General features: G+C 38.4%; 2 protein-coding genes across 5 annotated transcripts in view; one reads left to right on the top strand and one right to left on the bottom strand.

Moving 5' to 3' along the window:
- Window positions 1-9,893, bottom strand: part of LOC139456384 (ARF GTPase-activating protein GIT2-like) — a 53,443-nt gene extending 43,550 nt beyond the window's left edge. For all 3 annotated transcript variants that reach the window (XM_071238047.1, XM_071238049.1, XM_071238048.1), the window contains exons 1-3: window positions 9,523-9,893; window positions 3,820-3,953; window positions 1,328-1,440 (exon numbers count right to left, since the gene is read on the bottom strand). In XM_071238047.1, coding sequence (XP_071094148.1) covers window positions 1,328-1,440; window positions 3,820-3,953; window positions 9,523-9,574 — 299 coding nt within the window. In that variant the 5' untranslated portion in view covers window positions 9,575-9,893. The remainder of the gene's footprint in view (window positions 1-1,327; window positions 1,441-3,819; window positions 3,954-9,522) is intronic.
- Window positions 9,894-10,104: 211 nt separating this feature from the next.
- LOC139456383 (ankyrin repeat domain-containing protein 13D-like) overlaps window positions 10,105-21,577 on the top strand; it is a 38,293-nt gene continuing 26,820 nt past the window's right edge. For both annotated transcript variants that reach the window (XM_071238046.1, XM_071238045.1), the window contains exons 1-4: window positions 10,105-10,274; window positions 10,891-11,026; window positions 17,883-18,007; window positions 20,865-20,910. In XM_071238046.1, coding sequence (XP_071094147.1) covers window positions 10,179-10,274; window positions 10,891-11,026; window positions 17,883-18,007; window positions 20,865-20,910 — 403 coding nt within the window. In that variant the 5' untranslated portion in view covers window positions 10,105-10,178. The remainder of the gene's footprint in view (window positions 10,275-10,890; window positions 11,027-17,882; window positions 18,008-20,864; window positions 20,911-21,577) is intronic.

Below are 21,577 nucleotides of genomic sequence, written 5' to 3'. Positions count from 1 at the left end.
ACAAGGGGAACATTTGTAACAGTCTTATTATAATGATCGAACAAGGGGAACATTTGTAACTGGTCTTATTATAATGATCAAACAAGGGGAACATTTGTAACTGGTCTTATCATAATGATCGAACAAGGGGAACATTTGTAACAGTCTTATTATAATGATCGAACAAGGGGAACATTTGTAACAGTCTTATAATAATGATCGCACAGGGAAACATTTGTAACGGTCTTATTATAATGATCGAACAAGGGGAAAATTTGTAACCAGTCTTATTATAATGATCAAACAAGGGGAACATTTGTAACTGGTCTTATTATAATGATTGAACAAGGGGAACATTTGTAACAGTCTTATAATAATGCTCGAACAAGGGGAACATTTGTAACTGGTCTTATTATAATAATCGAACAAGGGGAACATTTGTAACTGGTCTTATCATAATGATCGAACAAGGGGAACATTTGTAACTGGTCTTATTATAATGATCGAACAAGGGGAACATTTGTAACAGTCTTATAATAATGATCGAACAAGGGGAACATTTGTAACAGTCTTAGAATAATGATCGAACAAGGGGAACATTTCTAACAGTCTTAGAATAATGATCGAACAAGGGGAACATTTGTAACGGTCTTATCATAATGATCGAACAAGGGGAACATTTGTAACGGTCTTATTATAATGATCGAACAAGGGGAACATTTGTAACAGTCTTATTATAATGATCAAACAAGGGGAACATTTGTAACAGTCTTATTATAATGATCAAACAAGGGGAACATTTCTAACAGTCTTAGAATAATGATCGAACAAGGGGAACATTTGTAACTGGTCTTATCATAATGATCGAACAAGGGGAACATTTGTAACGGTCTTATTATAATGATCGAACAAGGGGAACATTTGTAACAGTCTTATTATAATGATCGAACAAGGGGAACATTTGTAACTGGTCTTATTATAATGATCAAACAAGGGGAACATTTGTAACTGGTCTTATCATAATGATCGAACAAGGGGAACATTTGTAACAGTCTTATTATAATGATCGAACAAGGGGAACATTTGTAACAGTCTTATAATAATGATCGCACAGGGAAACATTTGTAACCAGTCTTATAATAATGATCGAAAAAGGGGAACATTTGTAACGGTCTTATCATAATGATCGCACAGGGAACCATTTGTAACTGGTCTTATTATAATGATTGAATAGGGAACAACTTGTAACTGATCTCAATATAATGATTGAATAGGGGATCGAATTTTAACTGACTTTAATGTAATGGCTCTCCGAAATCTAAAGGGAAAGATTTGCAACTGATCTTACTGTAATGGTTCTCGGGGGTTAGGTTTCCGACGGCCATGTTTGTTCTGTGATGGGTCCAACAGTGCATGTTCCCATATATTGTTGGCTCCCTGCTTTGCAAGCTGATACACCATCTGGGGAAAAGCAATGATTGATCGTAATTCCAGGCCTAGAAATGAGCAAATTATGTCAATGCTGTCAAGTAAATATTAAAGTCCTGGGGTGGAAATTAGCTCTAGCCAGCTAGTCTGGGCCAGTTTTGTAAGTGTTGAAGGTATCCTAAGGGCTTACATAATTGCAATTATTTTCAGGCTATTGCTATGTGCAGTAGAGTGGAGGTAAATATACTGTGTATTCAATATTGAGCTAGGTAACTTGCCGATTAAATTTGAAGCAAACAAGTTCAAATTAAATTCTACAAGTTCTAAGCCAATACCAGGTATTTCATGTGAAGCATTTCTGCTGATTCGGTGAAAACAATTCTGTTGTGGTTCCAATTACATTCAGTTGTAGTATGGGGTGAGCAGACTTCTTGTTCTTCCCTTTCTTTCTTTGAGATGAGGTGAAATGGGGTTTAACGTTGCGTCCAAGATTATTCCACTTATATACCGACTTGCATGCACATGCGTGGGCAGCTGTTTGTACTAGTGCTAGCACACTGAGATACCATGACACAGTTTAACATGAATACCCCACTCAGACAGAGTATACTGACTCCGAGCCGACCAGTCCTTGTTTTAGCCCCTTTATGCCGAGCACCAGACAGGGTAACAATAAGTACCATCTTTTAACGTCTTTCGGTATGACGCAGCCGGGGATCAAACACCGGTCCTTCCGCTCTCCAGACAGAACTTCTCTACCACTAGACCACAGAGACAATCTTCTTTCTTTAAGAACTATCGTGAAGATATTTCCTTATGTACTCTTTGTGAGAGACGGAACCGGAGTCTTGCATCGTGACGAGCAAACATTTTTTATATCACTAGGCTATCACACTGCTCCTATGAACATGATGAATAACAATTATCAATACCATTTGGCCCCGACTGCACACAAGTGTCTCCTAAGTCTCACAATGTAAGGGTGTAACATGTATAAAGTTTAAAACATCTGGTGAAATGACGTGCCAATGATTTCAACATGTTCAATAAAAACCTACCAACCCATGAAGGAAGCAGTACACTTATGTATTATGTGGGCTATATGTATCTTGTATGAACATCAACTGTATTAATTATAAGCCACACATGGAAACTCCTTAAGTGTGGACATAGATTTCTTCCAGGTTTTATCTTTCTGTTCAAAAGATTACTCTCATTATTTTATTCCAGCATATGAAAAATTAAAAAATGTTCAATCATTGTAAATATGTTACACAATGTTAAAGTTGTGAAGGTTAATTGGTGGTTTTATATAGAACACTCAAAATATTTTTTGCTAAAAATACAACCAGACAGATGTTTAAATAATGCATGTTTTCAATCATTATGTTTCATTTATTTTTAAAGTTCAACATTCAGCATTTAGTTAAGGGTCAACATGATCAGCTCATTCATGAATCATAGCAAAATTGGTAGGCCCTTATAAGGAAAACTTGGTGACTATGGTAACTAGTAACATGAAAATGTGCTTCATGATTTCACATTTGAGAATAAAACTAAGAGCTGACATTAGGGATTGGTCCACTCACCACACTTAACATAACGTAAGTAAACGACACAAGTCAGGGTGTATAAATATGTCAACTCCTGACGAGAGGGCCCCGCCCTAAATGCACTTGTAATTCTATCAGGTTTAAGTTACATGAACACATTGGACGTAAAGCCATCACATGTTCTATCATCAGATCCCTGTAAATTATAACATTGAAACTGAAACACAAACAAAAGAGCAGTTAATATGTTTCCTTGCAATATTTCTATATCACTTACATATGCTTTTATTACTAACATAAGAATTCTAATTATGTACGTTTGGGTTGTGAAATGGTGAAATGGTAAAAAACAATAAAATTGAAATGCTCTGAAAACTCATTTGACGAACAAATTTTCGCTCTCATTTATTATCTGGGATCGTGATAACTCTCCTGCAACTACTACTGATTATTACATGAAAACAGCCTGGAAATCACTGTATTCTTTCTGTCATTTACATGTCAGAGTTAGTCAGACACACAATACATGCACAGGGTTCTTTCTTCAGGGATTAATCATGAACTGGACTTCTGTCTGAATAGAACATGTTAAATCTGAATGTAGTCGTCATCAAATCAGAACAAGAATAGTGCATTATAATTTTCTAATTAAAAAAAACAAATACATTAATTCATTTCAGCACAACTGCCTTGAAACATCAAAAAAACCAAAAGAGTCAAAATGTGGAACAAATTAAAAGAAACACAGAAATTAATGATCCATTTTTCTTCAGATTAGCTTTGAAGGCTTAAAATCAAATTTGAAATTGACATGTGGAAATTGAAATTGACAACTGAAACATGAAATGGACATCCTTACAGCATGTTGTGTTGGGCTCCACTGCCCCTTCTTGAGAGACTTGACTTGTGAAATGTGACGTCCCAGGCTGCGATGTACGCTACAGCACTCATCACATATCAACACTCCCCGATTGATTGACGCCCACACAGGATCTGAAAAAATATTGCCACAAAACTTTATTACTGTAGTTATGAGGTTTCACATTGAATCATCATACCGTATATGACCTCGTATAAGCCGAATTTTGAGGACCAGAAAAAAGATTCTGTAGAAAGGGGTCAGCTTATCCATGGGATGCACTTTTATGATAGTATTTTTCAGATCGTGATCTGTCAGAAACATCGCCGGAATGACGGTCCGATAGATCACAACTTCTATACTAAGGCTGGGACGGGTAACTCGGTGACACGGGTGGGTCCTGAGAAGGACCCGGGTACTCACCAGACTAGGTTTATAATTATAAAGGAATTTATTATGATTTTAAGTCATTCTGAATTGTAATGTTGTAAATCCTATATATCATAGGCAGACATTTCCACAATGCAGCAGGTCAGCCCAAAGTGGAGAGTGAGTGAGTTGGGTTTAATGCCATGTCAGTTTCATATCATGGCGCCAGAATGTGGGTCTTAGACTTATACTAATTTGGGTCAGATTGGTCCAGAGTAGGACCCGGGTACTCACCAGACTACCCAGACCTGTGGTTAGTTACATGATATATTATTTAATGACAAAAACAATGAAACTTCATAGTTACACTACAAATGGCTAATGTTTGCATTTCTCTCTGACGATGCACACATTCCTTCTGACTTTTGAGTTAAGATGAAGCTTCAGTCAACTTCAGTGTACCGGGTATGCATGATTTTATACGTGTATCAAAATAGTTTTTGCCAGGACTCAAGTACAGTTCCCTATCCGACATTTTCTGCCCAACTCTTGAGGCTTACAACAGAATGGGATACCTGGATAGGGTTTGGGGGTCAGTTACCCAGGTAGTAAATTTGTACTCGTCCCAGCCCTACCCTATACAGCAGACAGGAATCTATGCCCTTGCTAGTTCCCTTAATAACAATATCAGCATGATTAGGTAGATATCAAATCTACACACTGAGTTAGGACTTGCAAAATGTAGCCAAACTTATCACTATCCATAGTATTAAGTACTGATGAACATGATAAAATATTACTTCAATGAGGACACGACTTGTAAGCCTTCAGCGGGGACCTATTACAGGCACAATGATGGAGATGAATGATAAGGGTTGTAATAGTTGCCTAAGTAAATGAACAGGACCAGACAGACAGCCAATGGTCGATAGTGTGAGCAACATGCCATGCCATCAGGGCACAGTGACCGCTAGACCACCGATCATCTCTCATCACTTTAAATGACATGTATGAGGTACTAGAGACCACTCTGAACTGAACCTTAGAGATACTTCAGAGTTAGAAACGAGGGATGTTAGGACTGTCAACCTGGACCTTCCAATGTTTCATATCCATTCTATTATCATAAATATTAGGGCTGGGACGGGTTACTTGGGTACCCCGGTCGGGTGGGTACTGAGTAGGACCCAAATACCCACAGGACTACCCGGACCTGTGGTTAGTCACGTGATATATTGTTTAATGACAAAAAGTATCTAAAACTCTATGTTTAAACTACAAGTCACTAATGTTCGCAGTTCTTCCTGACTACTAAGCCCATTCCTTCTGACTTTTATAGGTTTGAATAAAAATAAAACTTCAGCCAACTTCCTTGTATACACGAGATCTTTTCATACATGTATTTAAACACATTTGAAGCGAGCTACGGTCAAACGTTTCCCAATCGGACAGTTTGTACCTACCTCTTGAGACTTACAGCAGGTACCCGGGTGGGGTCGGGTAATAGGGGATTGGGTACCAGGGTAGTAAATTTGGACTCGTCCCAGGTCTAATGAATATTAATCAAATTGAAATGGACAAAAAAACCTCAATAATCAAGGATGATCCTGATTATGTGAAAGCCAGACATACACAGAACACAAACATTGTGTCGTAAAGCCACTCAGGCATACATCACTACAGATCTGTTAACATGCTTGGTCCTGTGGTACTTGTTGCCCGAAACGTTTTAACATTAGGGACAAAAGCATAATTAAGGCGCTCAGACAATTTGATGCACTTTGAGAGGTAAGATCCGTTTTATCACAATAAAGATCTTGTTTATTAATCAGATCATCATGACTTGGCGCCGTCATTTTGTTTGAAGCAAATGCAGGTGATATAAGAGGTGGATTCTGACATAGTCAATAGGAGGGACAGAAAGGACATGACTCATAATAGCCACTGATGGCGCTTCAATCAAGGCATGAAATTCCAGCCACGGATGGAAACTGGACTTCTGTAGTCAGCATGGTCAGTTAACTCCCTTGCCTTGGGAAGAGGAAGGATGAGCATGATCATGATGAAAAGGAAGGTTTATAATTATCAAAGAATCTATGCTTTATTTATCAATCTAAATTGTAACAATGTGATGACTGAGTGAATTGCACTGCTTTGAACAGTATGTCAGATATATCATCCAACCTAAAGTAGTGACCACATGGTGACACAGAGAACAGCTGATATACAATAAGGACTAGTGATGGGAACCACAGCTACATGTACACACAACAGCAGTGCAACACTGACCATGCTGACCATGCTGACCACTTGTGTTGTTTTAAGTGAAACAGGAAATAGCAATAACTCAAAAATAAATATTTCCTCCTTTGAATAACATGTGCCTGGTTATGAAACTCTTTAATGTTCAGTTAGCTCATCATCATGATCTTAATACGGATTTCTTTCATCTAATGTTTCAGTGTTTAGGAAATATTTACCTTTCAGTTTCTTTGGAAACAGGAAATTATGCTTAACATGACCTACACATAATGCCATGCGGCCATTCACATGATTGACCCATTTTATTACTTGTAGTCTGATCTGTTGGAACAGACAGTTAATAAAAGCAAGATACTAACTGCTTCCTTACCAATGATTAGGACTGAGTGAACGAATGAGTATGGTTTTACACCGCTTTTAGCAATATTCCAGCAATATCACGGTGGGGGACACCAGAAATGGGCTTCACACATTGTACCCATGTCAGGAATTGAACCAGGGTCTTCGGCGTGACGAGCAAACACTTTAACCACTAGGCTACCCGACCTCCCCTCCCCAGTAAAAGAAGTTAGAATAATGGCGAAAATGTCAAACTGGCCACTGAAAGAGTCAAAATGATCATATTTGAGTGACTTTTATTTGTCTATTTTCATCATGTCAGCGGTAGAAACTAACATTTTTAGTCCACTAGTCCTATTAATGTTAATATATAGCAAAACCCTTAAAAATGGCGCTCGAATCCCGGTTTGCCCCGATTATGTTTTTAGGTTTGTCGGCACCATACACGTGCTCGTGGGTTTCAGCGAAGTGGTAAACGTCAGAGACCTGCTTCACTTCGGGCTTTCCTCCCACATTAAGCTGACACGCCGCGATATAACTGGAATACTGTTAAAAGGGGCATTAAACCCAACTCACTCACTCACTCAATTAAAAATGGCAAATTTCCACTAGTCTTATGATACCTTAACTATTAGGCAGACTGGCAAGGACTACAGGACTAGTGCCAATTTCTAACACTGCATGTTCACAACTACTGAAGAAAACAAAACAGTGAAGGAAACATATTTTCTTTAACATGTTTACAGTGTGCCACAGGCACTCATAAAGATGTTTAGGTGCGCCAACATGAACTATAGTCTTGCTCCATCTTCAGCCTTTGTTAAATGTCTTTTCACCACAGGCTTGAAATAGTTGTCCACTTCCTTTTCACTGATAAGGATTATTTTGTAAATCATACTGTCCAATAAATAATTCATTTCACATGTCATTTTTTTATTTCTAATGTGTCCTTTAGGCACCAGGAACTAATTCTAACCATGCAATTAAGATTTTAACCATGTCATTGTCACTGTATTTCAAACATTAAAAGCGGATTGTTTAGACTGCTGTTTATCTAGACCTGACCTAGATACACTCGTAAAGTTGTATGTTTTTTTAATCCTCACATGATTAAACATGTTCATGTTTTTAAACTTGTTTTTGTTTGATGTACATGATATTTAATGCGGTATTTTTGCCAACTAACAATTTGTCTGTGATCCTCAGCTTAACCATGTCCACACTGGCAACATAACGCAGTGAATAAATGCCTGCATGCTACACATGACATTTTGAAGAGTGGAAATACCGGGTACCATCAATTCTACCTATTAATGTCTGTAAAAATCCACCATTCGAAATCAATAACCTCTGGGCATTTATTCAAGGTTTTACGGTAACTCAAAACATACTGTTGAAGGTCTCCCGATATGACAGCGTGAACAGAACATCCCAACAGCAGACACCCTTTAGCATTGTATGTGTTGCTAATCTTTCACAGACAAGATATTCACTAACCAGTGTCCTATAGATTTTATTATATGTCATAAGAAGCAGAAAAATGGAAAGATATCAATTTTAGAATTATGCTAATGACAGCTCATGTGCCAGAAAAAATGATGTAATGTCGAATGTCCTAAAAAAAACTTGAACAAGTTCCATGACTCTGTGCCTTATACTGAAAGTAATAACATTGGCTGAGGAAGAATCTCTACTTGTTCAAGTTTTCAATCAAAATAAATTTCCATCAAAGAATAGGGTGTGCTTATCCCGCTAATAGATATAAATGGTTTGGGAAATCAGTAGTATAAATATTTCCTTGATATTCTTTAAAATGCACTCTATCACCCAAATGTCCGACAGAGCAAAATCATTATCGGACTCAGAAGCCTGAAAAATGGACGCTGCCCTGCTAACATAGATAAGATGTTGTATTCCATCATCAATGGCAGTGTTCGGAACTAAAGTGCTTCCCGGGGTCCTTGAAGTTTTCCACAATAGTATTTGAATCTGACCCCTTACATCTTTCATTTTTAACATTATGGTTATGACAAAAACCAAACTTCAGAAATGTTGATCATCTTGATACAAGTCTACTATATTTTCCCCAAGCCATTGCCTATGGTCCCCCGAGTCTCTGAGTATGATAAAACAAAATATAATCATAAAAGAAAACATGTTGATCAAATGAAGCATCATGCATGAAAATGAAATTCTTGATCACATTTTTATTCATGTTAAACATGTTAAAAGATATGAGAAAATGTGAACTTTCAAAAATTGGTTTGACTGGACCAACCATGCTTACGACATTAAAGTAACATCTGAGAATGTACAGGTTGATTTACCTAGTAAACACCACAAACATATGAAACTAAAACTGTTCAATAAGAAATATAGGGGAAAGGTATATGCTGAAGCTGGAGAAGTCATCATCCCAATCCCAACAACACAAACTATATACAAAAGTTCCTTTACTGTGAGACAAATACTATCTGATATTATCTATCAAATCTGGCAATCCCTGCTCTACAAGCTACAGCTGAAATATATAAAGGTCAAGCCAATAAAACACACAAACAATACACCTATTCCATATGCGCATCTTGTATGGCTCAAAGAGGAACATGGTTTAGACTTGAACTGAAAGTTCCAAATGAGAGATGAATCGGTGAACGAGTATGGCTAATCTTACTTATCTGATAAGGCTGCTGCAAAGGCATTTTAATAACATTTCTGTATGTTGGGTATTACCTGATGCACCGCAATCGGCACAGGCGGTAGAATACATGGTTCCTCTCGACATGACGACGGTCTGGGAGACACGCAAGCGGTGCCGAGTGAAATTTGAGATGTACGTACGACCCGACCCCCAGGAAATGGGGAGATGTCAAGAGTTCAACAGAGAGCTTCTGTCAGATTCTTTCAGAAGACTTGCACAAAAATGCCATCACAACCTGTGTATGGCAATTCCAGCGATTAAGATTGCACAGTTATGAACACAAAATCATTGTCAGCTTATTCTTAGCGAAACTGTAGCTTCATACGGTGTTGATTTTGTCCAATTCGTCCCAATTGCTTGTGTTATCATTCCAAATTTACATCGAAGGCAGGACTAGGCCTAGACTGAGTCATCAATGAATCTACTTGTCGTAAAAATATAATTCCTTTAAGATGTCATTTTGATAACATTCCTTTTATATTTTACTATAATGTTTATCGACGCACGTTCTCTATTATTTATTTTGATTATCAGGATTAAAGTAACGTAAAAGTCTATGTCTATTTTACGACTACCGTAAAGTAGGTCACTTCCGAAATTGCAAATGAGTCAGAATGAAGTAGAATGCATTTCCTAGTTTTGGGTGTCGGCGAGCGTAATGATCTGTCAAAATACATCTGACTGAAGCATGACTTCTAAGACATTAGCTGAAGAGTTCCCCATTCACTGGCTTGTATGGCACAATGATTATGAAAACCTCGATCGCGAGCTAGCAAAGAAAACGGTTAGTAATTAGGACGAGGCCTAGATGGCGTGTGAAAAAATTATCATGATGAACAGCGTTGACTGTTGTTGATAAAGATTTTGTAATTTTAGTTATTTCCTCATGGTGGTTTATTGCAATGTAAGTGACTGGTAAACATCCTTGAAACGGATATTTAATGTGTTAATTTATTCTTCTCTGCTATTGACTACCTGTAGGTTATAGCCTGTCTATGTGTGTATAAATAGACATGATAGAAAGGGGAAGTAGGGAAATGTTATTTTATCATGATTATTATCGATGTCAACAAAAATGTGTTCCTCAAGATGTGTCCGTAAAAAGTTATTGACACCTGTATTCACTCGCAATTCTTCTGCTACTTCACTCTCATGCTACTTTGATGCTCCCCCCAAAACCCAAAACATGTTTAGAAACGGCAAGTGTTCCAAATTCCTTGAATGAGGTACAGATTCTTCTATTTTGGTGCATACAACTAGTGTTTGGTGTATGATTGTTTAAAAATTATTCACAAACATTATGAGTAAATGTTTATTTTCACTTCATGCTTGGTTTGGTGTACTATTTGTGTAAACATGGTAGATTCTAAGCATAGTAAATGATAAATATTTCTTTTCAGCATGATAAGGAGTTGTTGGACCCAAGGGGTAGAGCTCCTCTGCAGCTAGCAGTGACCCTAGGGCACATTGAAAGTGCTCGTGTTTTGCTTAGGCATGGAGCTGATGCAAATTCTGAAAACCTCAAATATTGGTCAGGTAAGATAACTAAAACATTTAAAAACAGAGCAGTGATCCTGGACTGAGTTAACCATGTTAACATGTGTCTGTTGACTCACACTATTTGTCAGCACTACATTGACTTTCATTTTATTTTAGCCACTGACTCTCAGCTTTTGAAAAAGAAATCTGTGACCCAAGTCATGAAAAACAATGAAATCATGTGATCATTAAATTTTCAATGTTGATAAAGACTAAAACAAATCGATAGCTACCAGATCTCTAAACAAGAAAAGGGGCGGTCGGGTAGCCTAGTGGTTAGAGCGTTCGATCGTCACGCCGAAGACCCGGGTTCGATTCCCGACATGGGTACAATGTGTGAAGCCCATTTCTGGTGTCCCCCGCCGTGATATTGCTGGAATATTGCTAAAAACGGCGTAAAACCATACTCACTCACTCACTCACTCACTCAATAAACAAGAAAAAGGCCTGTAGAACTGAATGTGTATATTAGTTATTAGAAATAGTATTACAGTATTTAGAATGAGTTGAAATCTAGGCTATGACCATGTGATGACCACTTTTGACAACAATAGCTTAATCCCATGGATTTGTCAAAAGGAATTGATCTACATTAGCTGAAATCTTAGCTATGTCCTTTACTCCCTGTTTGTGCAACCATCACACTTGTTAATTGTTTTATTTGTTCTTTTAAACACAAATTCAAGTTAATGCATGACGAAATTAATGGAATTTGATTCGACTGACGTTTCAGCCATATTCATGCACTTATGTATCGGAAGTATGTTCAAAAGTTCAACATATTCAAGTGACCTTTGAAACTGCCATTTTCCAATGACTCACCCATTTCCAGATGGAAGCCTTGTGATATTGTGTTGTGGACACTTTAACCATATTTATGCATTTATGAAGCCTAAGCCTTATCTGTATAAATCCAAACACTATGCTGGATGTCTCTCAGAGACTAACAAAATATAAATATAAATTTTGATATTGTTGTCCTGGCAGCCATAATAAAAGAATTATTATTCAGCCTTTAATTCATATCTCATTTTGTAGTTCAGTATACATTGAGCTAGTTGTTGAACATGTCAGTTATCCTAAGGTCATATTATCTTATTGTATTTTGGTATTTGGGCCAGTTATCATCATGATCATGGTTATGACTTTTTCATCCATTTCTATTTGTAAAAACAGAAGCAGACCTCTAGATAAGCTTATAGTTATTTGAATATTTTACCCAGGGATTTCATTTTGATTGGCATCAACACTTTTTATATGGTATTAAAAAAATTTACCCACCCATTTCTTGATATTCTGGTATTTTAACTTGAAAATCTGTTTCGTGTCAATCCAAAAGAAAGTCGTAAACCTGTCTATGTTTGCTTGCTGCTCCCTCGCAGGGAAACCCTTTTTTTTGTCAAATCCTAGCATTGAAAGAAAGGCACTATTTTTTAAATCACAAATCAGCGATTGTTAAGATACATTCGCAGAGTTTGCATCCTTTGGTCCCCCCAGACACCTATGGTTGTGGGTTCGAATCCCAGTTCACCCCAGTTATGTTTTTAGGTTTGTCAGCACCATACCCGTGCTTGTTGGTTTCACCAAAGTGTCAAACGCCTGAGACCTGATTGACTTCAGGCTTTCCTCCAATCTCATTAAAATCAGATCTTAGTGCTCGCTACCGCTAAACAAAGATCTGAGGACATCCCATTACGGGTCACGTCAGACCGACCTTACACGAACTTTGACCGACCAATGGAATGACCAATCAGAAGGCAGCTTTCTCGTGCTTTACAGCACAAATTTCAAATTGGCGACTACGCTTCGAAACATATTTTGACAAATTCTCGATTACAAATTTGAAACCTGAACAAAAGGCATTCTGGAATGGCTAATAGATGGTCTACATTGTAAGCATTCAGTCGTTAAACCCGTAACTATTGTTTGGAATAGCCCATGTTAAAAGTTAACGAGATTGCATGATTAGAAATCACATTGCGACTGTCACTTTTATAATTTGGTAAGTGACGCACTTATGGGATGTCTTCAGATCTTTGTTCAGCGGTAGCGAGAACTAAGGTCTGATTTTATTGAGATTGGCTTTCCTCCCACATTAAGCTGTCACGCTGCGATATAACTGTAAAAGTGGCGTTAAACCAAACTCACTCACTCAAATGTATCTGTTGGAAAGTGAATTTCACTATCGGCTGATACACAATCATTTTATCTAACAGTTATAATATAGGCAGTTGTTTTATCTGATATACAAAGGTATATTTCAATAGTGTATTTGGGATTTGATTTGTCTGCATATTTCATCATATTTAATGCATATCTAATGCAAATACATAGCTTTTCTCAAGCCCTGAGTTGTGCACTTATTGCGCTAACCTAATGATGATAATCACACTGAACAGTAATGAAAGGATAGCACTGATAGATTCAAAGGGCATAAAATTATTTACATGAATTTAATCCTGTGAAGATAGAATAAGTCTGCGGCAATCCATGCTTGTCGGAAGAGGTGACTGATAGGGTGGTCAAGCTCACTGACTTGGTTGACATGGTTGATGCATGTCGTAATAATCCCAATTGAATTGATCAATGCTCATGACATCAATCCCTTGATTGTCTGTAGACTGTCAATCTCATTAAAATCAGATCTTAGTTCTCGCTATCGCTAAACAAAGATCTGAGGACATGAAAGTGACAGTCGGAATGTGTTTTCTATTCAGGCAATTTTGAAAACATTAAAACGGGGTATTCCGAACGACAGTTACGGCTTGTACGACTGATTCCGTCAAAATTATCGTCTATCTCTCGCTCTGGTGGGATAAACATTTGAACAGAGGAGACGTTGCACAGAAAGTTTGAAGCACATGCAATCGCAACCATATATTAAACATCCCGGAATGTTCGTTTGTTCAGTTTTCACAATTTTGATCGAGAACTGTGTCAACATATTTTTCAAGCGCAGTCAAAAAGGAAGTCGTCAGGTTGAAACGAGTACCGTAAAGCTCGAGAAAGCTGCTTTCTAATTGGTTGATGTCGATTTCTTGCTAGTCATTTCAGTGGTCGGTCAAAGTTCGCGAAAGGTCGTTTTGACATGACCCGTAATGGGATGTCCTCAGATCTTTGTTTAGCAACAGCAAGAACTTAGATCTGATTTTAATGAGAATGTCTGCCAGACACTAGAGAATAAATTGAAAAAGGCATACAACTAAAGTCTAGAAAGATTTGGCAAGTCTAGATTGCCTCAGCTCTAGGATTATTCTGGGAACCATTGGATTTTGATTTCTTTGATTTTGTAGGCATATATTTGTAAATACAATAACTGTATTCCTGGGACTATTTGTCAGTCTAGAATGTCTGGTTCAGATGCAATTATTTGCAGACTGCCATAATATAGCTGGAATATTGCTGAGTGTGATATCAAATAACAAAAACAATCAAAACAAAATCATCAACTTTTGATCGGACATTCTTGCATATCATAACCATCTTAAAATAGGTTCTTCAGGACATTTTGGATTACAATCAGTCAGTGGCATAGAAAATGGACCAATCTGAATCCTGATAATAACAAGGGTTGATCATGTCTTGTTTTAAACATCTTCCAGGAGGCACGGGATTTAACCAGTGTTAACTGACTGTAAAAGTCCAGTTTCCACCCTTCCCAAACTAGGCAGGAATTTCAGGGCTCTATCATAGTGCCACCAGTGAAGTCCCTTCTATGTCCCTCCTACTGACCAATCAGATTACACCGCTCATATCACTTGCATTTGCTTCAAACAAAATAGCGGCATCCAATCAAGACGATCACACTGATGATCAAGATCAATATTGTAAAAAGACAGGTCTGACTTCAAATCAGGTGAGCACCTTGATTAGAAACATGAAAGGATTTGGAAAATATCTGTTGATGCAAGTTGATGGTACACATGCTTTATAAATCCTGCAATCGACCAAAATCTGCACAGCAGTTGTCGAACCGGATGTTAATTTCATTATGTGATTTTGATTGAACTATGCATAGACACATTAGTCCAGCCAAAATATACCTCCATAATTACAGTCTGTTGAAACAGGACTTTTATAGTCAGTAACTCCCTTGCCTCGGGAGATGTTTTTTTGAGCAAATGATAGAGAGTACAAGAACAACATTATCTCTATCTTTAAGTGGTATTTCAGAACCTGTACTATCAGTGAAGACCTGAGTACATTTCAGTACATGTGCTAGCACCTTTATCAAGCAAATGATCAACAGCTGGGTAGGACATGGTCATGCTGTTAAGAGTCACCTACACAGAGATTAACAAAAACCACAAATAAATAACGGTGGCAGAGTGAGGCCAGAGATGAATCCTGATAAAGTGATGATCCGTCAGGCCGAAGCCGGTAACAACAAGTATTGGATCAGCATTCGGAAGTCACACACAAATGACAGAGAATCTATGGATGTCAATTTCTTTATTATGAGGGACTCAGTGTTTTGAGGTATATGCATGCTGTTTCAGCAGGTGAATGAATGCTAGGACGCAGAGAGTATATATATATATATATATGTATCTGTAAAACAACAAAGGTGGAAACGTAACAGTTAATTACCGGTAGTACTGATTAGTAATAAGCAATGGACAAATGGAAAGGCAGGGGTCAATAAGCCTTGATTGGGGGATAATGTGACAGATAGGTCATGACACAGATTCATTAAATCAATTAGTATCAAGTACTAGGCAGATAGGTTCCCTGGTCAGGGTTCATGGCTGGCTGGTGTCTCCTGATGTCAATGGCTTCTTGTCGTTTCCCTGGACACCAGATGTTGGTGGTGGGCAGGACTTTGGTGGTTTTCCACACGATGGTGTGGTCTTGGTTCTTCAGGATGACTGAGTGAGGTGACCCATGAAGATCCGGGGTAGAATAGGTCTTAAGTAACCCATTCTTGCTGTAAAAGGCGACTATGCTTGTCGTAAGAGGCGACTAACGGGATCGGGTGGTCAAACTCGCTGACTTGGTTGATGCATGTCATCGATCCCAATTGGTTGGATCGATGCTCATGATATTAATCACTGGATTGTCTGGTCCAGACTCGATTATTTACAGACCGCTGTCACATAGCTGGAATATTGCTGAGTGTGGGGCTAAACAACAAACCAACCAAACCAACTGAGTGAGGTACTTAATCTTTAAGGTATATACCTTATAAAATAAACACAATTTCTATTTCCTCCTGTGCTCTGATGCATGCTCCCATGAAGTTTCTAAATATAAGGCATCTCCGTGGCCTAGTGGTAGAGCGTCCGCCCAGAGAGCCAAAGGTTCGGTGTTCGATCCCCGGCCGTGTCATACCAAAAGACGTTAAAAGATGGTACTTGTTGTAACCCTGTCTGGCGCTCTGCATTAAGGGGCTAAAACAAGGATTGGTTGGCTCGGAGTCAGTATACTGTGTCTGAGTGGGGTATTCATGTTAAACTGCGTCATGGTATCTCAGTGAGCTAGCACTATAATTTGGCATCAGTCCGGACTATTACAAGCAGCCACACATGCACGCACGCTATATAAGTGCAATAATCTTGGACGCAACATTAAACCCAATATCACCTCACCCACCTCTAAATATAAATTTTTAACGGAAAATTACAATTCTTGCTGCTTCTAGTTGGAGTTTTTCTAAACTGTCACTCTGATCTTCGGTAGAACCAACCCAAACTTCACATGCATATTCAAAATGTGGTCCATCTTCCCGAGGCAAGGGAGTTAACTGACTATTTTTAAAAAAATCCATTTTCCACCCTTGCCGAACTAGGCTGGAATTTCTGGGCTCAATCTTAGCGCCGCCAGTGGCTTTTACAAGTAATGTCCCTTCTATGTCCCTCCTATTGACCAATCAGATTCTACCTCTCATATCACATGCATTTGCTTCAAACAAAATGGTGGCACCTATTCAACACGATCAGATATGTATAGTCAGTTAACTCCCTTGACTCGGGAAGATGAATGTGGTCAAATAAACTGTTCAAAATTAATACACTTCACCACACTAAGCTATGACTGAGCATAAACTTAAGGTTTCTCATTGAAAGAATCATCCTTGATGTAGTTTTAATGACCACCCAGGTGTTCCTGAGTTTTATTTCAGTGTTTTCATGATCTAAAATTAATTTCAGAGTTCAATACAGCCCCCTTTTGAAAATTATGATTGGTTTTATTTTGCTGGGATTATAAGCTTTTGTTATCTGAACCACTATTGTCTGAACTGCTGTTGTTTTCATCCATGATCTAAGCCTGTTGCCTGAACTGCTGTTATGAAAACCTGTGTTGTGTGAGCCGCTGTTATGACAACCTGTGTTGTTTGAACTGCTGTTATGAAAACCTGTGTTGTTTGAACTGCTGCTATGACAACCTGTGTTGTGTGAACTGCTGCTATGACAACCTGTGTTGTGTGAACTGCTGTTATGAAAACCTGTGTTGTGTGAACTGCTGTTATGAAAACCTGTGTTGTGTGAACTGCTGCTATGACAACCTGTGTTGTGTGAACTGCTGCTGTGACAACCTGTGTAGTGTGAACTGCTGTTATGAAAACCTGTGTTGTGTGAACTGCTGTTATGAAAACCTGTGTTGTGTGAACTGCTGTTATGACAACCTGTGTTGTGTGAACTGCTGCTATGACAACCTGTGTTGTGTGAACTGCTGTTATGAAAACCTGTGTTGTGTGAACTGCTGTTATGAAAACCTGTGTTGTTTGAACTGCTGTTATGACAACCTGTGTTGTGTGAACTGCTGCTATGACAACCTGTGTTGTGTGAACTGCTACTATGACAACCTGTGTTGTGTGAACTGCTACTATGACAACCTGTGTTGTGTGTTGTAGTTCTCCATGAGTCGGTGAGCACAGGAGACCCGGAGCTGGTCCAGATGGTGCTCCAACACAGGGACTACCAGAGGTACACCAAGAGGACTGTCGGTGTGCCCGAGCTGCTGCAGAAACTGAAGGAGGTAAGTTCCCTGTACTGGGGCATCCAATCAACACTACACTAGTTACAAATAGATAGCTAAACAAGCTCCTGTGTAAAACCAGTTTTATGAAATGGGAGAATAGAATACCAGAACTATTCACCAGTTTCATATAATTGGTATAACATGGTAGTGAGTTTAGTATTTTACTTATTACTGTTTTTTTATAAAAAAAACCAATTAAATTTCCCATACAGCTGTATGTTTATTAAACGGGTGATCTCTTCATGGGTGAGAAATAAAGTGGGCCACGGTATGAGGATTGGGTGGCAAAACGACTGTCTGGGACAAGCAGGAGGGGCCAATTGTAGGCTATAATTGATGTGCATGCCGTTGACCACAGGTTTGCTTAAATGTGTTCTAGCCACAACTGTTTACTTCCATGTTCCGAAATCATGTGAAGTACTACTTCTTCCAAAAGGGTTCTAATAAATGATCAGCATGTGACCAGGCTGATTGTGTGTCTTCATATCCTGATGACATGGATCATTGCTCATGCTGTCAACCACTGGTTCAACTGACCCAAACTTGATTATTCACATGCCACCATGGTATAGCTGGATTGTATCGACAGTTACATTACCCGACACAACATGTCTTGTTTATACATGCAGTACATGGATGTTGAATATGAAATACCCAGAACATATGCTTCCATTGTCTGAGATAAGTCCACCCTAACCCTGCTACTTTACTGATGCAGGCACAATACATGGGTGCTGACACATGCAAACAGTGGTGATATGCTGGACCACACCCAGGGAATCCTCTTATCATGTCACTGCGATTCACGTTGTGGTGTCAGTTGATGGGGAGAGACTGAAAATCAATACACCACCAGCTGACAGACACAGGCAATAATCCACAGGCTTATGAAATATTTCACCTTTCAGCATGTTCAGACAATATTATTGTTGCTTCCATATTTTGTTTGTGATTTTATCATGACTCTATGTGTATGTTTTGAGGAAAGGCATTGTTTGATATTAACTTGTTCATTTGTCTGTAATTTAGGATGGTTCATAATCTTATCCATCTCTAGATTCATTTTTGAGGCTTTCCTTTTACTGATTTATATTATTGATTCATCTTTGTTTTTTCATTATTTTTATGTTTAACATTTTTAAAGGGAATTTACAGTAAACAAAAAAAAATTAAAAATTAAAAATAAATATAGGATTAAATCATTTAGGAAGCATATTAATACAAGTATCTTGAAGGACATAATTCTAAAGGCTACATTCTGACAAAACATTAGAACCTACTCGTATTCCAGAAACTACTGAGAGTTTATGAGCAGAGTTGTTATCATGTGACGTGACGTGATAGTGGAGAGCAGACAATCACTGTTTCTGTATAGAGCTTGGTAGATTACTAGCCTTCGCCATGGCATCACCTGACAATGCCATCGACATTAACGTTGATTTTTCGCTCAGTGACCCTACACATATTCATCCACATCGATATGAGCCAGTGGTTAGTCAAACTATTCTTTACAGCAGCATGAAAAGTGAGGAAGATCTACCGAGTGAAGACCATCAGTCTGATGTCAACACGGAAAGACTAGGGAACACAATCTGGTGTTAAACGCTATCCTGACATTTCAGAATAAAATGGATGTTTATCACTAAAAAATGTTTTGTTAGGCAGTTATTATTGTGTAAAATGTGCCAGGTGTAGATTGACGCTAAGCATTGTCAACTTGTTCAAAACATTGTTAATTGTGTTGTCTTTATGCCAAACAATAAGCACAGGGCTATTTAAGCTAAATTTGTTGTCTTTACAAATGAAAGTTATGTGTTAAAATTGTATTGTCTAGTGATCGTTGTTTCAGTTAATACTGCTGTGTAAACAGTTATAATAACTTGTCTTTCCTTGATCAATAGAGGGACACTAGTGACAGGGATTTAGCTTACTACATGCATAGTGACTCTACTCCTCTTGTCAGTAAAACATCCATCATTATAACATGTACTTCATTGAACAATAGAGGGACACTAGTGACAGGGATTTAGCTTACTACATGCATAGTGACTCTACTCGTCTTGTCAGTAAAACATCCATCATTATAACATGGTACCATATATTAGAGCGAGACACAAATGAAGAACTTGTTACTTGAATCAGGCTTGGGACTAGTGGCTAGAGTCGCAGATTGAGGCCTGAACTGCGGTATAAGTATTTGCATTTCACAATTTCTTTAGCGTTTCTGTGGAGAAACGACTACATTGTATCTGCATGTTTTGATCATGAGGAAATTTTGCATGGAGTGAGTGAGTGAGTGAGTGAGTGAGTTGGGGTAATGCTGCACAGAAGAGTATGTATTTGTCATCATGATCTCAGGGTGTCAGGGTAGGGCAGGAAAGTTGAGTGTAGGTTTGACTTTTGTATAATCCATGGGTAGGGTGCTGACTAATGGCCCACCTGAACACATGACTGAAGATGAGACATTTCCATGTTCCCGAGGCAAGGGAGGTAACTGACTGTAGAAGTCCAGTTTGGAGGTACGTGTACACATGTTTGCAAATCCTGCAGTCGTCTGAAATCTGCACGGCAGTTCATCAACCTGATGTCAATTTCGCAATGCGATTTTGATTGGACTTATACATAGACTTGTGGACTTTTATGGTCAGTTAACTCCCTTACCTTAGGGAAGATGGAACCTTTCTTACCTTATTCAACAGATAATAGACTATATTATTTTGTACCAACAGTCAGTGCACACAGTGAAGGGAGATAACTTGTATTGGTGTAGGAAACCTCCAAGCATGTGCATTATGTTTGGTGAAATATGCTTTCACCTCATAATTGTAATAATAATTATATTCATATGTTTCAGTCACCTGATTTCTACGTTGAAATGAAGTGGGAGTTTGCCAGCTGGGGTAAGTGACATCTCCGTCGCATACTGTACTCCTTAACCCTGTATGTGTGTTCGTGATGACGAATAAAGTGAGATAAGCTCCCAACCCACTCTTGATGATGATGAGCCACTTTTTCTCAGTCAGTCATTAACATAGCAGCTTGAGAGAATACACACTTAATCAAAATATTGAAGCCATGTGGTTGTGTGCATTTCAGAATGGGGCCAAGGGGACTTTCACACACAACTTTCCTAATGGCACAAAAAACTATATATCACTGCACCAAAAGGGCACAACATGATATCCTAACATTTAAATACTTTTTGATAGTACCCACTACAACTGACTTTAATTCAACACTAAGTATCATCAATCTTTGTCACAATAGGAAGTATACATGTTTTAGCGATTGGAATAGATTTATCATATATCTTAACCTCGAAAGCTTTCAGTTGGCATCAGTAGCAAAAGGTTTAGTGATAAGTTCCGTATGCATTGACCCTTGTAATGTAACACGTTTTGATTGGCTGGAATAATCACTTCTGGGAAGAGGGGGGGGGGGGGGGGGGGGATATGGTCATCATCTGGTGTGTCTGTCGTTTCCGGAGCCTAACTTGAAAACCATGAAAGATTTTTCATCCAAACTTGGTACATGTATTAACCAGGGTCTGAAGTGGTGCCTTTCGCT

The sequence above is a fragment of the Haliotis cracherodii genome, unplaced genomic scaffold (assembly GCF_022045235.1).
Source record: "Haliotis cracherodii isolate W230 unplaced genomic scaffold, xgHalCrac1.p SCAF_11, whole genome shotgun sequence".
NCBI classification, from domain to species: domain Eukaryota; kingdom Metazoa; phylum Mollusca; class Gastropoda; order Lepetellida; family Haliotidae; genus Haliotis; species Haliotis cracherodii.
Note: the sequence above shows the minus strand (reverse complement) of the source record. Positions and strands in the feature narration are given on the sequence as shown.